At 37.8% G+C, this 23,561-nt stretch overlaps 1 protein-coding gene across 5 annotated transcripts in view; it reads left to right on the forward strand.

The window, feature by feature from the left end:
- The window catches only part of kif21b (kinesin family member 21B), a 100,498-nt gene that overhangs the window by 43,842 nt on the left and 33,095 nt on the right, over window positions 1-23,561 (forward strand). For 4 of the 5 annotated variants that reach the window (XM_015400342.1, XM_015400346.1, XM_015400345.1 and 1 more), the window contains exons 5-26: window positions 2,453-2,587; window positions 2,777-2,956; window positions 3,079-3,194; window positions 3,282-3,477; window positions 5,617-5,806; window positions 5,928-5,991; window positions 6,112-6,342; window positions 7,880-7,976; window positions 8,054-8,192; window positions 8,308-8,496; window positions 8,572-8,771; window positions 8,849-8,956; window positions 9,318-9,634; window positions 10,630-10,810; window positions 12,569-12,772; window positions 12,857-12,958; window positions 14,466-14,631; window positions 15,920-15,980; window positions 16,152-16,200; window positions 16,547-16,791; window positions 18,111-18,179; window positions 18,273-18,383. In XM_015400342.1, the coding sequence (XP_015255828.1) occupies window positions 2,453-2,587; window positions 2,777-2,956; window positions 3,079-3,194; window positions 3,282-3,477; window positions 5,617-5,806; window positions 5,928-5,991; window positions 6,112-6,342; window positions 7,880-7,976; window positions 8,054-8,192; window positions 8,308-8,496; window positions 8,572-8,771; window positions 8,849-8,956; window positions 9,318-9,634; window positions 10,630-10,810; window positions 12,569-12,772; window positions 12,857-12,958; window positions 14,466-14,631; window positions 15,920-15,980; window positions 16,152-16,200; window positions 16,547-16,791; window positions 18,111-18,179; window positions 18,273-18,383 (3,350 nt within the window). The remainder of the gene's footprint in view (window positions 1-2,452; window positions 2,588-2,776; window positions 2,957-3,078; window positions 3,195-3,281; window positions 3,478-5,616; window positions 5,807-5,927; window positions 5,992-6,111; window positions 6,343-7,879; window positions 7,977-8,053; window positions 8,193-8,307; window positions 8,497-8,571; window positions 8,772-8,848; window positions 8,957-9,317; window positions 9,635-10,629; window positions 10,811-12,568; window positions 12,773-12,856; window positions 12,959-14,465; window positions 14,632-15,919; window positions 15,981-16,151; window positions 16,201-16,546; window positions 16,792-18,110; window positions 18,180-18,272; window positions 18,384-23,561) is intronic. The other variant, XM_015400344.1, reaches the window with a different exon arrangement.

The raw sequence follows: 23,561 nt of genomic DNA on the forward strand, positions 1-23,561 counted from the left end.
CATCCATCCATCCATCCATCCATCCATCCATCCATCCATCCATCCATCCATCCATCCATCCATCCATAACTACGATCCTACATTGTTTGTATGAACTATGTTTGTTCTCTGCTTCCAAACTCAGCATCTCTTCATCCAGAAGAGATGAGAAGTTTCTTTTGAAGTTGTGAGAGGCGCTCTGGGGCATTTTGACTGGATTTGATTTAACTTTTAAGCCTCTTAGTATAAAATAAATATTTTGATCGAGATGAGAAATCTGCTTCCTGGTCTGTTCAAGTACCAATAGTTTGCATCCAATCATTTAATTAAACGGTCTTAGTTTTTGGGAATATATAATCTCACGCATGAGCCTGAAATGGCTTGAGAATGGCTTTGTCGTCATTCAAACCCTGACCTTTGCAGAGCAGCTAAAGCCCACTGCTCTCATTAAGCTCTCATTAAAAAAAAAAGTCAATTTAGGTGTTTTATAAAATATGTTAATCAGGAAATTGTCTAAAAACCAAACTGAACGATTGTTGTTCTCTACTTCAAAAAACACTTTAGATTTTAAAATGGAAACATTTTCTTTTTTTATGTTTTTTTTTTTAATTCAATGTTTATAATAAAATATCTCCGGACCTTTACTGGTTGATGATTTTCTTTATTTGGACCCCGCTGACTTTTAATAAGTGACCCCTGTTCTACATCTTATTAAAGTATCATCAGCACTACTTTGGAGAACCAAGTATGTTTTGTTCACTGATTGGGAACATATAAACAGTTTTTCAGTTTCTGATACTGTTGGGGCCATTCAACAAAAAGTCCCCCAGTTCCAATTAGAGGACAATTCAATGAGTCAGTCAAGTATAGAGATATGTCATTAGATGATATTAGTATTTAAAGTAGTAGATCTAAAATTTAAAGAAAAATATTTATAGGCAAACACTAAATTCCTTGTCTTACTCTGAAACCTCCAACCACTTAGGTGGTGCCGCCCAGCCGAAGATCCTATTAATCATCTGCTCTCTAGCAGCTACAGCAGATCTCCTGAGGTTTGCCAGAGCTATATGATTATAAAAATCACAATATATCGCTCTTTTTGATGTATTGTGATATTTAATAAAATCCCAAGTATTGTGCGACACATTTTTTGGTTTGCTTCTGTAGCTGTTGCACAAACGGCAACTTCAAAAAACTTACAACTGAAAATGTATTTTGCATATATTTGTGGAAACTATAAAAGAAGTACCTGAGAAGAAAGCATAATATGACTTCATAGTTAAATTGAAAATCAAAGTTAAACAAACAGTACAATATATTAAAAGTTCCAGTTAAGCGATCAATGACTGATGTGGGAAAATACTTCAGATTTTTTTCCCCCAAAGGAATATTTGTTAAACACGACAACAAAGTAAAATAACTGTCAATAAAAACATTAACCTAGATGTTTGTATTTGTAAATATCAGTCAATAAACTGCATATATTTAAGATTTTTTATTTTTGTTGCTGTTTGTTAACTCATAGATGCATGACATTAGATTTTCATCTGAGATGATAAAAGTTTAGATGTTATGAATGCAAGGTAAACATCTATGAATTTGGAAATCTACAAGTACAAATGACAAATTTATGAGTGTGAATCAACAAGTTTACATCTTTCATGACATTTTTTCAATGCCTGTGCCTCATATTCAGTGGATTTTTTCTTTACTTATCTTCTTCTTTGGGTTTAAAAGTGTTTAGCAAGCAACTTTTAGGTGCATCACCACCACTAGCTGGTGAATAGTGACAGATTTATCAGGTTGGTACTGTAGATTTCAACCTATAAAGTGTAGGATTTGTACCTGTAGTTCTGCAAAGTTTTCACTTATTAGTAACTTTTAAACATAGATTTTCACTGATATATGAATTGTCAACAAAGAATAAATACAGATTTTAAATTTATTCCTGTCTATTGACTTAAATTTACAAATTTAAATACCTACGCATTTTTTTTTATCTTGCACCATAGCAGAGGATGCAGGTGGAAACGTTTCACAGGAACTGATTGGCTCCAACAACACTTCAATAATTATGCAGTGGCAGAGTTAAGAAATGATGTCTTTATTTTTGTCAGCTCATGTTTGCTTTCATTTGCTGAATTATGACCCATTGGAAGACTCCTTTCGACTTTAAAGAACAAAACAAATTGGGAGTAAGGAGGCAGTAATTAAGGAGAAAGGAAAGGTGAAGGCAGGATGACTAAGAAATAAGAAAAAAATTCTTGACAAATCTTTAAATGAGCAGAGTTGGGAGTTGTTTCTAAATCATCAAACGTATTTGGAAGCTTATGGATTCCTCCTGGCAATGATAAGCATCAGAACAAATTTAAATGTTTCTTCTTACAAATTAGTCTATGCTAATAATTGTTTTTTTTTAATTTGTCTAATTTCAGATGAAAAGTCTATAACTGTCCTACTTTGTGTTCTGCAGCTGCTGCAGTGCCTGAAGCTCGGGGCTCTGTCCCGTACCACAGCCAGCACACAGATGAACGCACAAAGCTCCCGCTCGCACGCCATCTTCACCATCCATGTCTGTCAGATGAGGGTGTTTCAACAGCAGGAGATGGTAAGTCCAGAAGTTTGCAGGAGAACGGAGAGCCTTGAAGATGTAAAATGATTTTTAAAAGCATTGTATTGTTGGTTGAATCTGTTAATAAGATTGAAAATGTATATTTCGAACTAACTGAAGCTGATCTCAGCAGAACGTGAGGTGTTTAAATGGTTGCCAGCCTGATGTTGGATGCTTTACTCTCAGCAGAACGGAGGAGAGAACACGGAGGTGAACGGTGTAGACTCTTCACCCATTGCCCAGCCAGAGTACGAGACACTGATGGCCAAGTTTCACTTCGTAGACTTGGCGGGCTCTGAGCGGCTTAAACGCACAGGCGCCACCGGAGAGCGGGCCAGAGAGGGAATCTCTATTAACTGTGGGCTGGTGGGTCAGAGAGAAAAATGATTGTATCCTCATTGCTGTACTGTGCTCAAACTGCACTGCATCTTAATTTTTTTGCTCGCTCTTCCTAAATACCGTCTGGATGCTTCTCTCTGGTTTCTCAGCTTGCTCTTGGGAATGTGATCAGCGCTTTAGGTGATCAGAATAAGAAAGCAGGACACGTCCCATACAGAGACTCCAAGCTTACGCGACTGTTACAGGATTCGCTAGGAGGCAACAGGTACTCAAACAGTATTTTCACAGGTATATAGATATGTGGTAGTAAGATGATACTGAAAAGAACTGAGCGTCTGATTGTTCTCTTTAGCCGCACGGTCATGATCGCCTGCGTCAGCCCGTCGGACCGTGACTTCATGGAGACGCTGAACACGCTGAAGTACGCCAACCGTGCCCGAAACATCAAGAACAAGGTGGTGGTGAACCAAGACAAGACCAGCCAGCAGATCAACGCTCTGCGGGCGGAGATAGCCCGGCTCCAGATGGAGCTGATGGAGTACAAGGCGGTGAGTGACGGAGGTGATGGGTGAAACTAAAATAAGCCATTCTGGATTAAAAAGAAGAGGGAAAGATGGAGAAATGGAAAGTGGCAGGTTGAAGATCTGATAACACATTGAATGAAAAAAGGAGCAAGAGAGGTGATTAGATGAATGAAATGGAGGAAAGTAACTGAACAGAAGGAAATGAAGGTCACTGGGTTAAACTTAACCTTTTACACATTTCCTACAGTCTCGCAAATAACATTAACACTCTCTGAACCTTTCTGTTTATCACATTATGACCACAAACTAATGGATTTTATGGGGATTTTAGTTAGGATTGGAAAACAAAGGATGTATAACTATCAGTTTTTTTAACCAGAATCTTAAGTGATGTGTGTACATCTGTAATGATGTCAGTAGAAACCATGTTTCATTACAATTTCAGGCTTTTTGGGTCTATCTGAGTCTGTCTCAGTCTACCACCGATTTACTAAGAATTCAGTTTGATTTAGTTCTGGACTTTAAATTCTACCATTATGATTTGATCTAAACCATTCGATTGTAGCTCACGTTTTATTTTTATGGCTTTTTTCCTGCTTAAAATTTTACCTTGAACCTCAGTCTGAAGTTCTAACCTCTAAAGGTTTTCCTTAAAGTATTGCCCTGTATTGCATCCATCTTCTCATTAACAGCACTAAGCTACAAGCATGTTTCAAGGCGTTACCTTTGATTATTTCATTTTTCACTGTAAATAATGTTTTGCTTGTTCTGTGCTCCTTTATGGAGGGAATTTTGTCCCATTAGTGTTGCAAGTAAAGAACATGTTTTGTATGTGGGAATAAAGAAAGTGCAGTTCAGAAATTAAATGTTGGAAACGTTTAAATCAATTAAAAGTTTTCAGATTAACTTTTTAGATTAGCTGTTTTTTTGGGTTAATATTATTTTTTTCAAATGTATTATTTATATTTTTCAATAGAGCTCTTCACACATCTATATAAACCTGACAGATGCAAAAGTAAAAAAGGATCATAGTTTACCCTGATGAAGGCCGAGTACCAAAACATTACAAATAAATGTGTTTTAAATACATTTTTTTATTTTATTTCTATTTTATATTTTCAAATGTTTTTTTTTTATTTCTGTTTTTCAGATTAAGTTTTATGAATCACTTTCTTATAATATCACCCGCCCCCAGAATTGAAGAGAATGTGACCTGTTGAATGCAATTTAAAAATAGTTTAGTTCTTAACACTCAATCAAAGATGGAAATTTGCAAGAAAAAATGATAAAATATAAAGCTTTAAAAATTTTTTGAAAGAATTTGAGCAATCTGGATCGCATTTTTTAAATCTATATTTACTAAATATGTCTTTTTAATATATATACAATGCATTTTTTGTAGCAATAAAGGAATAAAATTAATTCCATATTCCTTACTATTTTTAAAAATTGATATATTTCTTAAGAAACCTTTACGATCTCGACAGAACAGCTGGATTTATACTCAGCTGGACACAACAAACTTTTGGTTCTTTATTCTAAAACCATTTGATACTATTGAACTTCTATTGAATTGACAATTAAAGATAATATAAAAAAAACTAACAAAAAAACAAAACAAACAAAAAACAGGTCTTTTAGGTAAAAATAAAAAAAAATACTAAAGGGTGAATAAAAAATCGCTGAAGCACTGTGTATAAATTAGCTTGATTATGAAGAAGCTGGTCTTCCAAAATGAAATATGAAAGGATTCAGTAGAAATCGTTCTGATTTCAGGCAACATGTATATGAAGTAGGATGGAAAATGTATTTGGAGCATTAACATGGAGCTTAAGTTTGTCAGCTTTGACCTGTGGCTACAATAAAAAAAGCTGTTGTTTAGCCTGAAATCACTATGGTTACGAGAGGAAAACATCTGTGTTAAGGAGCTGTCAGCTGACCTCGATGGGATGTGACTGTAGTCTGCTAATGGACTGAGGTGCGATTGACCAGATTAGATACTGCCTCTCTGTTTGGGGCATAAACAGCAGAATGTTTGCCCCTAAAAACCCCAACAATGGCTGCCTGAGGAGCCACAGACAATTACACTCAGTCTGAACAATGGCGCCGTGTTCAGTTTTTCTCTCTAGGCCTGACTTTTTCTTTTTGTTTATTTCCCCTCAGGGAAAGCGTGTGGCGGGTGAGGAAGGTTCAGAAGGCTATAGTGACCTATACCAGGAGAACACCATGCTGCAGAGGGAGAATGACTCTCTGAGACTGAGGGTAAAAGCCATGCAGGAGACCATCGATCACCTCAACACTCGGGTGACACATATGCTGGCCAATGAGATCAGCACTCTGCTCACCAAGTCAAGTACGTGGACACAGAGACGCTCCACACCTGAACACTGTTCCTTATGCTTATAAGGCTGTATGTATACCTTTACTGTTGGTCAAAAACAGTTTAACAAAGTAGCTTTTCTTTTGACCTGCAGGTGAAGGCAATGAGGAGATTGGAACGCTCATACAGAACTATATCCGAGAAGTTGAAGAACTCAGGTAACGGCTTGATTATAAGCTTTCCAAGACTTGTGACTTCTGGGGGATCTGTGAGCTCAAATATCAATGATCCTTAAATCTTCCTCATTTCTGTCTTTTTAACTCCTCCTGCCTGGTCAGATCCAAACTCCTCGAGAGCGAGGCCATGAACGAGTCGCTGCGACGGCAGGTGGCCCGGCTCTCCTCTCGCTCCTCGTTTCCAGCCTCTGCTCTAAGCCCCGCCCCCGGCCATCCCCAGGGCTCCTCCCCTGTGTCCTTGTCCATGGAGGCCGAGATGACGGATGTGCTGCGACGTGCCAAGATGGACATCGAGAGACTGAAGAAGAAGGAGAGACGACAGAGAAGACTGAGGTGAAGAAATGGAAAATTTGAATATCATTTTATTCCATTGTCTTTGTTCCCTTTTAGATCCATTCACCAATCAAATTATTCATCAGTCCGTAAAGATTTTCATCTTTAATTAGACAATATATGAAAAGATCTGTACTGATTATGATTTTAGTTAAAAGATAATTCATTGATAGAAAAGGTAAAATAAATGTTTTTTGTACCGGATCTGGATAAGCCTCTTACTGCAGCTGTTTGTGTTTAACAGTCTTCTGAAGAGGATCCTCGATATTTTTCATATTGTTTTTCATTTTTCTTTATGAAATCCTCTCCTGTGGTTCTAGAGGAGTTTCTACTTTAAATTTTCAGCCATTTTTAAATCTCTGTCTGCTCTTATGGGCAGAAAGCATTGTCCATAATAACTGATGGAAGAGATGGCTTGAATTTTCTCCTCCTCTCTTCCCTTTCCTTGCCACTATGGATCCTTGGCGCCTCCTTTTCAACTCAGTGTTTGACATATGCTTTTGAGATGTTAATGAGCTGCTCCCAGGTGTAAAAACCAGGTTGCTATGGTTACCCATCATCACAAAGTTGAAAAAAAAATGAAAAGATAAAAAAAAAACCTTCTTTCTACACAGCATCCAACACTCCAGGTAAAACACATAAAAGAAAGAAACTTTGATCCACAGAGGAACTAAAGTCCCTGCAGAGCTACTCCAACATGCACTGTCTATCTTTTTTTTATTTTTTATTTTTTTTATGTTCTTATCCAGCTCCAGATCAGCCGAATGCATTTTTTCTCTCCACCTGATCGATTGTAAATGTCAGCTGCTTAGTCACTCCATCTCAGGCTCTCTGCGGTCAGGTCAGACAGCAGTTGAACGCTATCTACGTCAAACAGCTCAAGGTCACTAGTATTCGCTTTCTAACCAGATGCCAACCCATAAAACCAAACAATATGAAATAAAATGTAAAGGAAACTTGTTTCTTAAATAACGATTCAGATATTATGCTTAAACTTAGACAATAAGGCAGTGTCTCCAAACACCTGAGCTTTATGTTGAACAAACTTTGAATTGATTCTGCGCCCATTTTACAAGCTGAAAGGGATTAAGATCTGCATCTGCTTCCGTCTCTGCCTCATTTTCTTTCTGAGAGCTGCATCCAAGTCAATTAGGACTTTGGGACATTGGGAGCGTTGGAGTGCTGTCGGTTTATGCTGGCGAAGGACACTAAAAGGTTTCACACAGTTAGCCATGGGTCGTACGAGATGAGGAGTACAAGTCTAACAGTCTAATTGCAGAGAAATGGTGGCAGATGGAATGGCTGATAGGATCTATAAAGGTGAGAGCATAGGGGGAATAAAACGAGTAATAAAACTTAAAAACCTAATGTAAAGGATAAAGGTTGATGTAGTTTAATGGAAGGCTTATGTTTGCCATCAGCGTATCTGCTTGCTAGGATTGTTAGAAGGCAGCAATCCTGCAGGGTAATCTTCTGATTAAAGCACAGTAATGATTTTATCTAAAGATATTTAATAACGCTTTTCTCCCTCCTGCAGCCCAGAGTTGGAGAAGGGTCTGAAGAAACGAGTAAAGCTGCACTGTCAGGAAAACGGACAGAATGGAGAGATCGATTCAGACGACAACACCACCGAGGTGAGGTGTAGGTTTATTAGCAATTCTCTATAAATCAGCAGGATAGAGTTTAAAGTATAGATTTTGTGTGTTTGTAGGACATCATGTCTCCGCTGCAGGAGGAGAGCGGCTGTGAGGAAGATGAAGGCGAGGATGAAGAGGAGGGCAGGGACGAGGAAGACGATTTCGACAGTGATGAGAGCCTGGTGGACTCAGATTCTGACTCGGATGAGAAAGGCAATGGCAGACTCTATGCTCATTTTTTAAATGTTTTGTTGTTTTCCAATGTGCATTTACTTAATATGAATGTAGACTGGGGTTAAAATAATTTCTTTAACTCCCCAACATGCAGCCAACTTTCAGGCAGATCTGGCCGACCTGACCTGTGAGATTGAGATCAAGCAGAGGCTGATAGACGAGCTGGAGAACAGCCAGCGGCGGCTGCTGATGTTAAAGCTGCAGTACGAGGAGAAGCTCATCCTGCTGCAGAACAAGATCAGAGACACGCAGCTGGAGAGAGACCGTGTGCTTCAGAACCTCAGTGAGTTTACCTCAGTAATCCTCAACAAATTTATAACTATTGTTGCCTCTTCAACATTTTTACATGGCTGTTCAGTGTCCATGGAAAACTACACCGAGGAGAAGGCCAGCAAAATCAGGCAGGAGTACGAGAAGCGGCTGAAAGAAATGAACCGGGACCTGCTCAAGCTGCAGGCAGCCCAAAAGGAGCATGCACGTCTCCTCAAAAACCAGGGCAGGTACGAGCGGGAGCTGAAAAAGCTGCAGACTGAGGTCAACGAGATGAAGAAGGCAAAGGTAAGCGGACGAAAGTTAGTCTGGTTGAAAAAATAAAAGGAAGGAATTTTAAACGTGCAGCTTCGGCCTGTTCTCAGGTGGTGCTGATGAAGCAGATGAAGGAGGAGCAACAGAGGAGGAGGATGGTAGAGGCTAAGAGGAATCGAGAGATTGCTCAGCTAAAGAAGGAGCAGCGTCGACAGGAGGTTAGAGAGCATTTAATGACTGCGTTTGGAGCCGAAATTTGTGCAGACTTTTTAATGTTGCTTCCTGAGAGCTTGGACGTAGTTATTCCAGTCAGCGTCAGTATTTTCCATCTGTATTTAGGTATTTGCTCCTAGGCAGGAAGTAGAAGTATTGCTGAAAAACAAGAATACAAAACATGCAGTTTTTACATTCTGAATTTTCTTCCTGACTTGTGATCCTTTAGGGCTCCGTCTTAAGTCCCTAAGAAAAGTAAAAAAAATAAAAATAAACAGCCTGAACTTTAGAATGTTATTTTAATAAAACCACAAAAAAAAAGGACATTTATAAACTCTAAATGATCCAAACACCTGCTGAATTTAGTACCAGATCAGAGCGCTGGAGTCTCAGAAGAGGCAGCAGGAGCTGGTGCTGCGCAGGAAGACCCAGGAAGTGACGGCCCTGCGGCGCCTGGCCAAGCCTATGTCGGATCGTGTGGCAGGGCGGGTCGCCCGTTGGAACCAAACGCCCCCCGTTACGGACTCTGGAGCTGACTTGTCAACCAGCACGACGGCGAGCGGCTCTGAGGCGGAGACTGCGAGGACCGTGAGTGGGCTGGTGCGGCAGTGGAACAATAAGAACAACGCGTACGGATACATAGCGGAGAGCGAGGGGAGTATGGATGGAACGCGGGTGATTAGGTAAGCGTTATCTAGCTGCACGTAGCAATGCAAAGTAACTAGGGATGCACGATATTGGGATTTTGGCCGATATCCGATATGCCGATATTTTAAAACTCATGTAGCCGATAACCGATACTGATGTTAAAGCTGGACAAAAATAAGTAGTCATTGAAAACAGCAGTTTTGTTATCTATTTCTGACACTTTGAAAAATAATATACCCAAATATATTTTCATATGCTGATATCAAATTGATTTTTAAAAACGCGGTATCGATCTATTTTACTTTCAAAATCTCGTGAAATTTCTTCGTTCTGTTACAAACTCTCGAGTTATTTTGCAAATTCTTGTGAGATTTTGTTAGTAAAATAGATCGATACCGCGTCAATATATCAACATATAAAAATATGGCAAAATTTCGTGAATTTTCGGGGGATTTCGTAGCATAACGATGACATATAGCAATATTTCATTAGTAAAAGAGATTGATATGGTGTTTTTAAAAGGCAATATATCAGCATATGAAGATATTGGGATATTTTAATGTATCAATATTTTTTCCCTCGTCTTTAGAAGTTTTTAAGTCTGTAAAAAATAAGTTTTTGAGGAAGAAGAAGAAGTAGTATTTTTTATTTTTTTTTTAGACTTTAGAAACTCAAAAGCTGATCAAATATCGGGTTAAATATCGGTGGGGTCGATGTCCGATATTCAGTTTTAAGGCCGATACAGGCCGATACCGATAGGGGGCCGATTATATCGTGCATCCCTACAAGTAACTCAGCATTTTTCAAACAAAAGTGAAAACTATGGAGTTTAAATGTCTTTAGACCCATTTAGCCTGGATTTGGTAGAAAAATATCACTGTGAAATTAGCATCATGTACCGTTTCTGCATTTTTGTTTGCTTACAAATTCTGAAACCTTTAAGACATATAAAACATTTCACACACATCAAAATGTCTGAAAAAATGCAGGAATATGAGTCTTCTTTTTATGCATTATAACTTTTCATCAGCAAGAAGATGATGCAGAGGAAACCAGCAGGCCTGGGCAGCACTGCTGCTGCAGGCAGAGCCAACAGTTTCTCCAAGGCTGCCCGCCTGAAGTGGCAAACCCTGGAGCGCCGCATAATGGACATCGTCATGCAGAGAATGACCATCTCTAATGTGGAAGCAGACATGGATCGCCTTATCAAGGTCTGGACAGATGTTTAAAATCTGTTTTTGAAAATGTAAAAAAAAAAAAACAGTTTTTTTTTTTTTTGGTCATTTTTTTTCCTCCCTTGGATTTAACCCTTTAACACGCTGTCATAAGACATCAGTTGTCATTAGAAATTGAACTTGAATAAAAAGATATTCTTTATTTTAAATACATGCATAAATACAGCTCTGAAGAACAGATAAGGTTACATTTAAAGGCAAATTTGTCAGGGGTTGGAGGGCTAAAACCATGGATTTAGTCAATGTACTGGCCCAATCATATCACAATATTTTATTTATAAAGACCGTCCACTGTCTTTCCACTTGGTTCTGTCCACATTGTTTTTCCTAAGTGTGTGGTGTGGAATATCTGGCATTGCAGAAGCTCTTTGAAGGTGTGTGGGAGATTAAAGAAAGTCATTTGGTTCCTACAATCCTTTTCAAATAGGCCAAAATTTCAGAAAAGAAGACATTTGGAAGCTCATGCATTTGCAATGTGGGTGATTTAGGTGTTGCTCAACGTTTAGTCACGCCCAGATCTGCAGCCTGCAGTCAGGGGTTACTTGTGGCTGCAGCGAGCTCACCTGCCATTAAGACCGATTGCAGTCTTAACTGCACATGGTTCACCTTCCCACAGCGCCTTTCTTCTCATGTTTATGTGCCAGTAAGGAGGTAAATGCATTCACACTATTGTGCTGCATTAGGTGTCACTGCAGGGAATCTGTAAGGCCACAGTGGCAGCAGTAACTGGTTCCTTAAGTATTTTCCCAGTACAAATCTACCGTTTTCAGTAGGGCTGCAACTAACGATTATTTTGCAGATAATTTAATCTGTTGATTATGTTATATTACTATTAAATCTGATCAAACTAAAACTTTACCTCTTGAGGAAATTTGAATAAAGGATATTGACAGATGAAAATGTTTTTTATCTTTATTTTAAATTAAAAATTGTAATATTTTTTAAACGGTTTTGGTATGCTTGCTGCTCTAACAAGGTTGCTCTGTCAGCTGAAGGCATGCTGTACAGTCTTTATACTCCAGTTAACGATGAATCGATTATTAAATTAATTGACGATTATTTCAATAAGCAATTAATCACAATAAATCTAATTAATTGTGTCTTCCCTTTCTTATTTTAAACAAAAGTAATCGGATATCTTATTTAAATCCAGCCTGACACCTTTTAAGAGCGAAATGCAATTGAAAGTGGAGAAATCTGTGCTCGCATGAATATTGCTATTTTTTTTCTCCCCCCATTCACACTTATCTATTTGTAGATGAAAAGCCCTGTTTTGTTATTGAATAACTAATATTTTATTGAAATTTCTTGAGGTTAAACAGTAATAAGTCTTTTTAATAGCCAAAAATGCTACAATTTTAATATTTGAGATAGCAACTTCTTTTGGTGTTTCGGTTTTTGGACTTCGTTTCCTAATTTTTTTGGTTTCTGCAAAGCATTTTCATCCCATCTTTTAACTCATTCATGTCAGTAGAAAAGAACTGAAACCAAGTGTGAGGAGCTTAGTTCCTCTTCTTCCTACGTGGCAAAGTGTCTGCAGGACAAACGGCCCTTTTTTTTTTTTTTAATTGCCACACCTTGATTTTTGTCTTAATATTTTGATGACAACATGGTTGAAGTGTTTATCAAAAAAAATAAGAAAAACAGAATGACTCTGAGTCAAAATCATGTTTTTTTTTTGCTTATTATAAAGTTTTTTTAATCTCATGTGCATATTGTGTTTTGATGAGTCAGAAGCGAGAAGAGCTGACAATGCAGCAGGAAGCTCTCTCTCATAAAAGGGAGGTCCTGATGGCTGACGGAGAGGGGCCGGAGGCCGAGGACCGCCTCCTTCAGGAAGTTAACGAGGAGATCGAAGTGCTGAATGCCAATATAGACTACATCAATGATAGTCTGTCTGACTGTCAGGCCACCATCGTGCAGATAGAGGAGACCAAGGTAAGAGGACACAAACATTTACACAGAAACACATGGAGTGTTTGCAGCATAAAGCCCTCATTGATGTTCTGTGGTGTTATTCAGGATGAGCTGGACTCAGTGGACACCTCAGTGGTGATCAGTTCCTGTTCGTTGGCTGAAGCACGCCACCTGCTGGACCACTTCCTGAAGGCCTCCATTGATAAGGTGAAGCTCATGTGCAGTGAAAAATGAAGCATAAACCTGCACCAAAAATTTTTTCTGTGCTGCCTCTTACAATAATAAATTGTTCTTTATACACCATCTAGTGGCAGTTTGCTGTACTGCAATGTTTTTATTTTTTATTTTGACTGTTTGGTTTACCCCAGTTCTAAAATCAATGCATTGGCTCCTTGGTTACCGGCCTTTTAAATGTTCCCTAAGTGAGAACTAGAACCCATTCCATCACTTGTTATAAACCTGGGATCATAGCAGGTTACATAGCTTATTAAAAGAATAAGACAATAACAGCACCAATTTCCATTAGTGTACTTAAATTAAGGGCTTTGGCCCACTAAAAAATAAACAACAAAAAAAGCTTGTTGTTCATGAGATGTGTATGTAAGGGTCCTGCTTTGGCTAGGGTGAGGCTGCTGCTCTGGAAATAAAGCTAGAGCATTTTGTGTTGCACAACACGTGAGATAATGCTTCATAAACAAGGTTTGATTTTGATGATGTTATGTTGGGGGCGACTGGCCTCAGATGCATGAGTTTGCTCTGCAGCTGAAGAGTTGTTGGTGCAAGCTCTTGCTTCACCTTTCAGTATTGTGCCCTTGGGCAAGACACCTAACCTGCATTGCCTACTGATGGTGCTGGGTTTGTTTTTTAATTAATATAAAATATTCTTTTTTTTGTTCCCTGTGGTTAATTATGAACATTTTACATGTTTTTTTATAGACTCAGAAGTTCGATTTTCCTCTGAAAGCAAAATGCTGATTTAGTCCCAATGTACACTGCATCCAGCTCCAATGCAGCGTGAAGTCCAGAGCAGCAACAGATATGCACAGATCTCACAATAACAGCAAGTGATAAACATGGAAGTTAGACCAAAACAACTCCTCCTATGGGGTTTAAAAGGGTTAAAAATGCTTTACTTTTCATTTCTGTACATGCAGACAGTTTTATGGCATTACATACTGCGATGACTTGGTACTCTGCGTGCAGGGAAGTTATGTGTGTATTTGATATTCAGTTTTATTTTGATTACCTACATTTATATTTATTGCCCCATAATTCATCTAATGTGTGCAATTGCAAGAATACAAATGCATAAATAGACTCGTAAAAGTATTAATAAAGCAGCCTTTGAGTAAGTAAACCCGATTATTGCTAGTTCTGGGTTTCTGTGGGGGCAATGTTATTTCTGTATATTTAATGCCGTCAGCTCGCCACCGCCCTGCTGAGGCTGTGTGAAGGCTCCCATTGATTAGAGTTTGCAGCTGAGCGCAATGGAAACAGACATAGTGTAAATTAGGGGTTACTGTCTTTACAGCTGTTAATTAGAAGGAAAGGGTTTCTAAGAAGTAGTTAAGTTTTGCATTAATTCTGTACTTTTTAGAGCAAGGTTGAATCCCACAGTTGGAAGAGGCTGAGCACCATTAAAGGTTTAAACGTTCTGGATGTTTGAGCCTGAAGATATAACAAATGATCTCTCCTCCTGTGTGCCTGTGTATAGAGTTTACAGGTGGCTCAGAAAGAGGCACAGATCCGACTTCTGGAGGGCCAGCTGAGACAGACTGATGTAATCGGCTCCTCCCACAACCATATGATTCTGGACGCGCTGAGAGAAAAGGCAGAATACATCCCTGAGCTCCAGGCTCTGATCCACAACGTCCAGCAAGGTGAGAGCAGTTTAAAATGATTATAAAGTTTGTTTACAAGGTTTTTTTTAAGCGTTACTTCCGATTGACAGATAAAAAAAAAAATGGTCAAACAACAAACACCATATACCACTTAAAAACTTTATTTACAAATAAGGGTATTGCTCTAACATGCATTGGTATCTAGTAGGGATGCCCAATGTTATCCCCATGCTATCGATATCGGCTGATATTAAATTCTCCAAAACTGATAGGTGAATTGCTATATTCAGGGATTGCAAAGGAATGGAAGCAGAAAACTACAGGATATCTGTAAGAGAGTCTAAGAATAACAGATTATTGATATCGGTTATTAACCAGTTTAAGTGTAAAATATTGGTTAAATTACAATATAGTTCCTCCCTGGTATTTAAATGACTTTACTCTGATTGACCTTCACATAGTCTGGTCTAAATACAGAATAAGTCCAGCTGTTCTGTTTCAGGCCTCAGAAGAGGAGAACATAGCTGAACTAAAAGGAAAAAAAGAGGCAGACAAATCAGTGATGAACTTGTTCAGAAGTTTAAAGCAAGTTTAGTTTATAAAACCATATTTCAAGCTCTGAGCTCAAAGCTCCGTTCAAACCATGGCAGAAATGTAAACCTACAATGACACAGCCTTCCTGTTAAACTGAGGAGAATTATCAGAAGCAGCCAGGAGGCCCCATAGGTACCCTGGAGAAACCGTGGGCTATGGCCATAGGAAGCATGGTGAAATGCTCTTGGTAAACAGGCATCAAAAAGGTTCTTTTAATCTACATCGATCCCAACCATGAAACACAGTGGTGGCAGCATCATGCTGTGGGGATAAGCTTCTTTATCAGGTAAATGGATGCTCCTCAGAGCTGATAAAGGTTGATGGAGCTAAACTAATCTGTAGCATGCTATAATACACTCCCAAAGGTTAGCTCAGACCTTTTCATATCGAGCTGCAACGTTAGAAGAGGCATTCGAAACAAGAGCTGCTTTGTGTCAGTTAATGATGGATAAACGTTGATGGTTTGTTACCATAATATAGATGCAAACATATTCAATGGGTGTGAATGTTTGCAAAAACATTTACTCAGTTTGGACATTTCTTTTAGAGCATCTTATCTTAGTTTGCAGGATGAAACCGTCAATGAAAGGAAACCTTAAAGGATAAATTACCAGCAAAGCAAAAAACCATAAAACATTCCGTTTTCACATGTTTCTGGACTCACATTTAAATTGATCCTGAATCCTGGATTTTAACTGTAAATTTAGTTTCTTTTTTTTTGCCCTGCTTTCAGAAAATGGTTATGCCAGCACAGACGAGGAGCCCTCAGAGTTCAGCCAAGCCTCTGACAGCAGGTGAGCAAAATGTCTTCACCCCACTTCCTGTTCATCTATGAAACTTAAGCACAAAAAAAGAACGCAACTAAAATTAGTAGAATGTGGGGTAAAAAAAAACAAACTAAACATTTGTAAAATAGTGTGACCCCTATTTGTGTTTCATCCCATTTGTTTTATCAATTCCTTTAGTGTCTCACAGATGAAGGAATCCAACAGCCAGGATGATTTTAAAATAAAGGTAAGAGGAACAGGATCACTCTCCATCATGTCTTACTGCTACCCTCCATGCCTCAGGTTTTTTCCAAGCATCCTTTAGTACTTGTTGCATCCACAGGGGGGCAGCACAAGCAAACACAAACCTTGATGGTAGAAAACAGATTCTTCTGTTAGTGCAGCTCTCTTTACACACTTTGGTTTCTCTCGTTTTTATGTAGCATTTGTTCATCTTTTCTAAGCAGCTTGTTTTGTGGTTCTTGCCTCTCATTTTCCCAGAGAAACAGAGAAAACATGCATCTGAATCAAACTCAGATTCTTTCTTCATAAACTCTGACTTTAAGACAAATGCTTCACCTTTTTTCCCCCAGACGGAGCCTCGCCTGTCGGTTCAGATGAAGGCGGTGTCGGCGGAGTACCTCGGCCCTGTCCTGGACCCCTCATCAGGCAGCAAGCAGCAGCACATCACAAAGTCTCTAGCCTCTCTGACAGATATCCAGGAGGATGGCTTAAGCCTGATTCCAGGCAGCCTGGCGCTCAGCGTGCCCCTCAGAGACCCTTTCAACAGGGACAGAGTGTCCCGCACCATCAGCCTTCCTGTCAGGGGACACACTTTGTAAGTCATGGGGATGAATCTTTATGCTTGAGGTTGGAAGGACTGTTTAAAAGGCAGTTGCTGAAACTATCTTAAAAATGTTGAATCTTGTAAAATTCTGAGCTGCTGATTGTGATTTCTCATTGGGAGCCATGATATCAGAAACAAAAAATCGAAGGCTGCCTGCAGCACTTATTAACCATTCATAATAGGATCAGAGGTGACTTCACACTGTGTTGGAAATCAATAGCTGTGATAAAATAGATCTTAATGGAGGTAAAAATACAAACAACCATAGTTTTGCATGGTTAGAGTTACAAAGTGTGTAATCAGCAGTTTCTGTGTGTATTCCCGTAAAGCTCCACCCCTCTGCTTCATTGGCTAAGGTTTTCATTTTCTTGTTGTTTGCCATTTTTACACGGAAGTCCACATTTTAAAGGGCGTAATTAAAAAACAGACGGAAGTTCATATCATGTGGGAAATTCTATGATTCGTCATCAGCCCTGACATAAAAAAAACAATATGGCCGCCTGGCATATAAACCTGCTAATAACGGCTCTGGACGGTCTGTTTGCAGCTGCTAACACCTTCCTCTATTGCAGGTGATGCTACAGTATTTGATAATATGATTGCATTAGTCTGAGGATATTAATTAGTAAATCTATTTTTTTTTTGTTTGATGGTGGAGGATGGTTATGTTTATATTATTCTAAATCCAACTTTCATCTTCAGAGGTTTTTTTTTTTTTTAGTTGTTTTGAGCTTTTTTTTCTTTCTCAATAGTAGACAAACCAATCACTGTGCCCGGACGTCTCTGTGCTTATTAGCTTATATCACATTTCATTTGTGCATATTTATATTAATTATAGTTGATAACATTTGCAATAAGTACCATTTAAGACACTATGGAGCGTCCATTTGTACCAGAGTTTAAACTTTAGCCTGAGACGGAGGCTTAAAGCATGAATGGATAAATGAGCCACTTTGCCGTACCTTTGTATTATCTGCTAACATTCCTGCTCTCTGGCAGCCTGAAAAAAAAAAAAAAAAAAACGCATACTGTTTCTTTTTATCAGGCTTCTTACAGCCATAGGATCTGTCTCACCTTCTTTTTAAACATGTGATGAACACAGAGAGGTGCTAACTTTAATACCTATTTGCACAGTAGCAGCATCTACTCTAAAGGTTGATGTCCGCCAGGTATGATCAGGTTCAGCCACATGTTTGAGTTGTTTTAATTGGCACGTCACCTTCCAGGCCCAATTAAGCTTAAAAAAAAATTTTTTTTCTTTGTATTATCTGTTTCATATGTTTCTACTTGGATTTTTTTTTATGTCTCAGTCCCAGGCAGTCTCGAGGTTATGACACTTCCCCCATAACAAGACGGAAATCTTACGACCGATCTTACAGGTACAGATGTTTGCGACCAGATGAAACGCCGGATCTCTAATTGATTTTTATTTATTTTTTTGCTCACAAATACTTTCTTTACATCCTCATCAGGCCCACTGATGGCTACACCCCCCCTTCCTCCCCTCCTCTACGGACAAGGAATGATCGCAATGTCTTCTCTAGACTGACCAGCAACCAAACACAAGGTTCTGCTCTGGACAAGTGAGTTCCGTCCCACACAGAGGTGCTGACTGACACCGATACTCATCTGCTAACTTCAGTCGCCCTTAGAAACATTAAAGGTTGTCTGTGAAGAGAAATGTTAAGACATCCCACTTCCAAACTTTATTTTTAGGCATTAGTGTTCATAAGTGTTGCTGAAAGTAAAAAGAAGTGACGCATTAAGGCAGCAAAGATCAGAATCCACGAATGTTTAGATGTTGGGAATATTTCTGAACAGAAGTAGGATTTTGTAGATTATGAAATTAACAAACACAAAGTAAAAGGAAGAGTGTCAGTACAGTTTCTTTTTAAAGTTTTCATACTAGGGGTTCACTAATTGCAGATATCTGAATGAAAACCATCTATAAAAAGCCGGATTTGGACTTAGACAAGCTTTATTGTCATCTTGTACTCAAATTAATAACAAAACAACATGGCGTTTTTGACTGGTATGTCTTTTGTTTAATTTTTTTCAGATCTTAAACTTTCAGTTGATAAGATCACAGGAAACCTTCGATGTTTAGATCTTATCTTACTGAAAAACATTGCATATTACCTGTGAAACTATAAAAACGTACAAATTTCTGCTCTGTAAATAAACATTTACAGCATTGACAGCGGAGGATTTTCTTACTTTTGCAGAGATAGATAAGATCAGTTTATCATCAAAGTATCGGCAGATCACCAATTTTCCATAATTAGGAAAATCAGGAATAAATGGCTGATCATTCAGAAAACCCCTAATTTATACCACTTTGACATTTTGTAACACTGCAGCTACAATAGTCATGGTACTTTATTCCATTTCTATGTCGCGTATTTCAAATCCCAACAAAGAAATAAGCTAATGTTATGTTTTTTTTTTTGTTTTTGTAAATATAAGATCACTTCTTGGAAAATAGATCAGTTTTTGATAATTATTTTTAATCTGTTTGTTCAGGGTTGTCCTAATTTTTAAAGTTATCTGAATAAGTCTCTAGATTAGGGCTGGTTGATATGAACATAAAATCTTCAATCGAGAATGAAGTCATCCTACCACAACCCGTTTCAGAAAGAAAGCTTCAAGCTCCCACCAGCATATGACGGCCGACCAGCTCCACCAAACAGCAACCGGAGTCCAGTTGGACATAATGTCAAATTTCATGCTGATGTGCTAAAAGATTTAATATTTCCTTATTTGATAAACCAGAGCAAAAGTATAACTTCACATGATGCTCGACATTCCTCATTTTAGGGAAGAAAATGCTTCTTGTAAGAGTTGTCATGTAATACAACTTTATTCTCGTAATGTTACAAATTTATTCTCGCTATTTTATGAATATTCTCCTTGCAACTTTATTCTCATAATATTGTGACTTTATTCTCGAAATAAAAAAATACATCTCCAGCCTGGCCCTAATAATCCATCGTATGATAACGATAGAACATATGATTTAAAAAAAAAAACTCACTTCTTTGCAGTCTTTCTCAGGTGCTCCACAATCACAAAAAATACTCTTGAATAATATACACATGTAAATTCAGCTTCTTTAGAACACCAGTTACATAAAGAAGTATGATTTATACCATTAAACATGTCATAGTAACCATATTTGATCATATTCTTCAAATTTTAAAAATGACCCAATGGAAACGCATGAAAAAAAAAATTGGAAAACAAAAATTCTGGAGTGTTTATTCATCATTTATTCTAATTTATCATTTAGACCAATACTCAAAATTCTTATCATAACTGGCAACTTATCACCATAGTGATAAATCATACAATAAATGCCTGCACCCACTCAAGACTTTTTGTATATGACGTCTTATCTGGTTGAAATGTCCTCTATTTAGCTTGATCAATCTTTCTATTAAATGCGATCAGCTTCGGTATTCAGGCCTTTAAAAAGTATCCCCACAGCACAGGGCTCAATAACTCAATATCAATATTTATAGTGGTATATTTTTATTCAATAACAGGGATATGAATTTTAAAAGCATTTCTGGTGTTTTGATATATGTTACGGTTTGTGATTAGTTTAGAATATATTGGCTGCATGAGCGATGATGCTCACCACAGACTGCAGTAGTTCCAACTGGGTCAGTTTAGCAACAATGAGTGGCCATTATAAGGTGACAATATGTCCTGGTTTAAATTTAGTCTATTGAGGTTGTAGCTAAAATTGGAAATAGTTGGATGTGTTTTTTAACAATAATTTTTAAAATGTTATATTTGAGGAGTTTTACAGACATTCCAAATAGTTTTCCCAAATTTGTGCCGGCATTTGTTAGGGGCATCCCTGGGACCCTTTCTGAGGCGTTTGACATGTTTTCTATCGATATCAGAATTATATCTTATCGACTGAAATTTATAAATATATTGTGATAAGTTTCGGTTATATCATCCACCCTAACCACAGCATTACTGAGCCACCACCCTGTTTCATGTAAGGCATTGCTATTTCTGTAATACACACTGGCAGATGTATAAAGTTGTCTGAATAAAAAGAGCTTCTTGTCTAGCAGCTTTAGTTTGTGTCCCAAAAAATGTTGGTAAAACAGAATATTGTTTGTAGTTATAAAGTGACAACATTCTGATATAATACCGGAGGAGAATCATTTTAAGCCAATTTAAGCACATTATTTAAATGCATTTCATTTGTATTTTATAGTTAATAGACCCATTGCAGCCTGAGACTGCATTGCTGCTTTTCTTTTTTTTTCTTTTTTTTAACAATGTTAGCATTTAAAAATGTAATTATGTCACTTAGTTACATGAAACAGAAGGAGGAGGTCCAGTGGGAGCGATGTCAGCCCAGTCTTTGTTTCCCAATCAATTCCAACTTCCCGCTCAGACAAATGTCAGCGGTTCATTTCAACCAGCAATTGCCACAGTTGTTTTTTTTTTTTTGTGTGTGTCTTGTTATTAAGTCCTCACATTTCCCAGCTTAATAGCCCCCTAATTGGTGGCAGTATTGCTTTGAGGAATGGGTCTGGGTGTTGTGGATTTGGGTGTGTGTACAGTGGGCCTTAATAACTGCTGGCTGTGTGTGTGCCAGAGCCTGTGGCTCCTCATTATCTGGACCAGGGGTAGGTAAATGGGATGGCACTTGTCTTGCGCTCGTGCAGCTGTTGCTGACGGAAGCCATTTGAGGTTAAAAAGCTGATGGAGGGTGTTTATGTTAAAGGTTTGTTGTAAGGTTAAGACATGGAAAATACTTTGAGACAACACAACGTGGCAGCGTGGATTGAGTTGTGTATTTACCCTCTAATGTTGTTTGGCTCTTCATTGCCTTCTCTAGAAGGCAATGAAGAGCAACTGTCTGTGTGAGTTATCATCTGAATCATGGCAACTGAATTCAGATTAGTTTATCTGAACATTTTTGGATTTTATCCAGGAGTTTTTTTGTGTGCATTTAAGCAACCTGAAGTTGAGGTCCTAATGTTTTTAACTACATTGGTCAACCAGCATGAAACAAACCCCACTAGTTTGTTGAATCACTGTTTTGTGCAGTTGGCTGAAAAGTGAGTTGAATATTTTGTGCTGAAATTCATTATTTTAATGTGTCGGTTTTGGCTTTTCTCCCATTTCTGTAACTTTTTGAACTCCAACAGTTTATCATCACCAACATTATGTTATAAATTATAATACATCCTTATGTATGTATCGTATATTAAAAAATTGCCTGATTAAAATGAGGGATAATGATGCCGTTTATGTTTCAGGTTCAAACGTTCCTTTCAAAAAGTTTTACTTTCCCTTTTAATTATTTCTGTTTGTGTCTGTTGCCTGTGTGAGTGAATGAGACTGGAATCAAAAGTTTTACATGGGTTTTAAACCCCTGGTGATGCTAAAGTAAAAAAAATTCTGTTGTCATGTTTCATCATTGATAAACTGACTTTATTACCGGTAATCACATCAAACTGAGTTTTACTGCATGTTGGTAAAATCAAAGCATTTTTAAAGATCTTTTGGGGAAATAGAAAAGCAGAAAAAGATGAATTTGCATGAATGTTTAGTCTTGCTGATTCCTTTAACCTAGAGTTTGGTTAAATCATACACTGCGTTACTGTCTGGTGATCTTGAGTTGATTTAATTGACATTTAAAATGTAAAAATGATATCCACTATATCCACTCCCCAGTTATTCATTACAAAAAACAAGAATGGCTTCCACTGCTAATTAAACAATTCAAATATATAGATTACAACAAAATATATCAATCTTTAAACATTCATTTTAATAAGTTTTGAAGTAGTTTTAAAGTAAAGTTTATTGCGTTTAATATTTAATGATATAATGTAATGTTGCAACAGTAACCATTAGTTTAGTAACACGCCTTCAGCCAGCTGAATGGCAATCTATAGCAAAAGGCAAGGAGGCAGGAGGATCGGATTTTTGTGGTCTGACAAAACTTTAATATGTTTTCTAAACCTTAAACTGCAGGAAGATGCAGAAAGATTTTTTTTTTCTTTAATATGGCTTTAAAAAAAACTTGGGTTAAATTGATATTTTAACCATCTGGAAGAACTTTAAAACACAATAGCAGAAGTTTAAAAGGATCTAATATAAGCTTATAGAGTATTATTTTCCATAGTAGTTCACTCAGAATGTTCTAATACACCTATAATATAATTAATTAAACAGAACCTGTTTGAATGTGGTAAGGATGTTTGTTCTCTAATTAAATTTTATTTCCCCCCCTACTTCTGTTAACCCTTTTATCCATCCAATATGCATTTTCTGTACTAATATCTTGAAATTATTTGCAAGTTTCAGTTTAAAAGGTGATCCTGACCTCATTGTCAGACACAGTACAATTATTCTGTGACCTTTGGTGAGACTAACTTTGCATCAGTGCTTCCCTTGAGAACCTTCTTTTTTCTACCCATAATCCTTTTCAGTTTTTATACCGTTACAACTGACAGTTTGACATTCTTGGAAATGCTACTATTGGCTTTCTTCAAGAGCAAAAAAGTCGAGAGTGACAACACAAAGCCATCATGTCGGTTCACTTAACGCAGGTAAACAGCCAGTGGCAGTTGGCTTGACTTTAACTTTAATAAGCTTTTGACAGTCCATCTGTTAGTATCTTTAAAAGCACAGTTCTACTATTTAGAGTTATGTGGAGAATTTCTAAAATCTAATTTTCTTAAAGCTTTTAGTGCTGCCGTAGCTTTTTCTTGAAACTTTTT

This window comes from Cyprinodon variegatus, unplaced genomic scaffold (assembly GCF_000732505.1).
Source record: "Cyprinodon variegatus isolate N-32 unplaced genomic scaffold, C_variegatus-1.0 Scaffold1094, whole genome shotgun sequence".
NCBI classification, from domain to species: domain Eukaryota; kingdom Metazoa; phylum Chordata; class Actinopteri; order Cyprinodontiformes; family Cyprinodontidae; genus Cyprinodon; species Cyprinodon variegatus.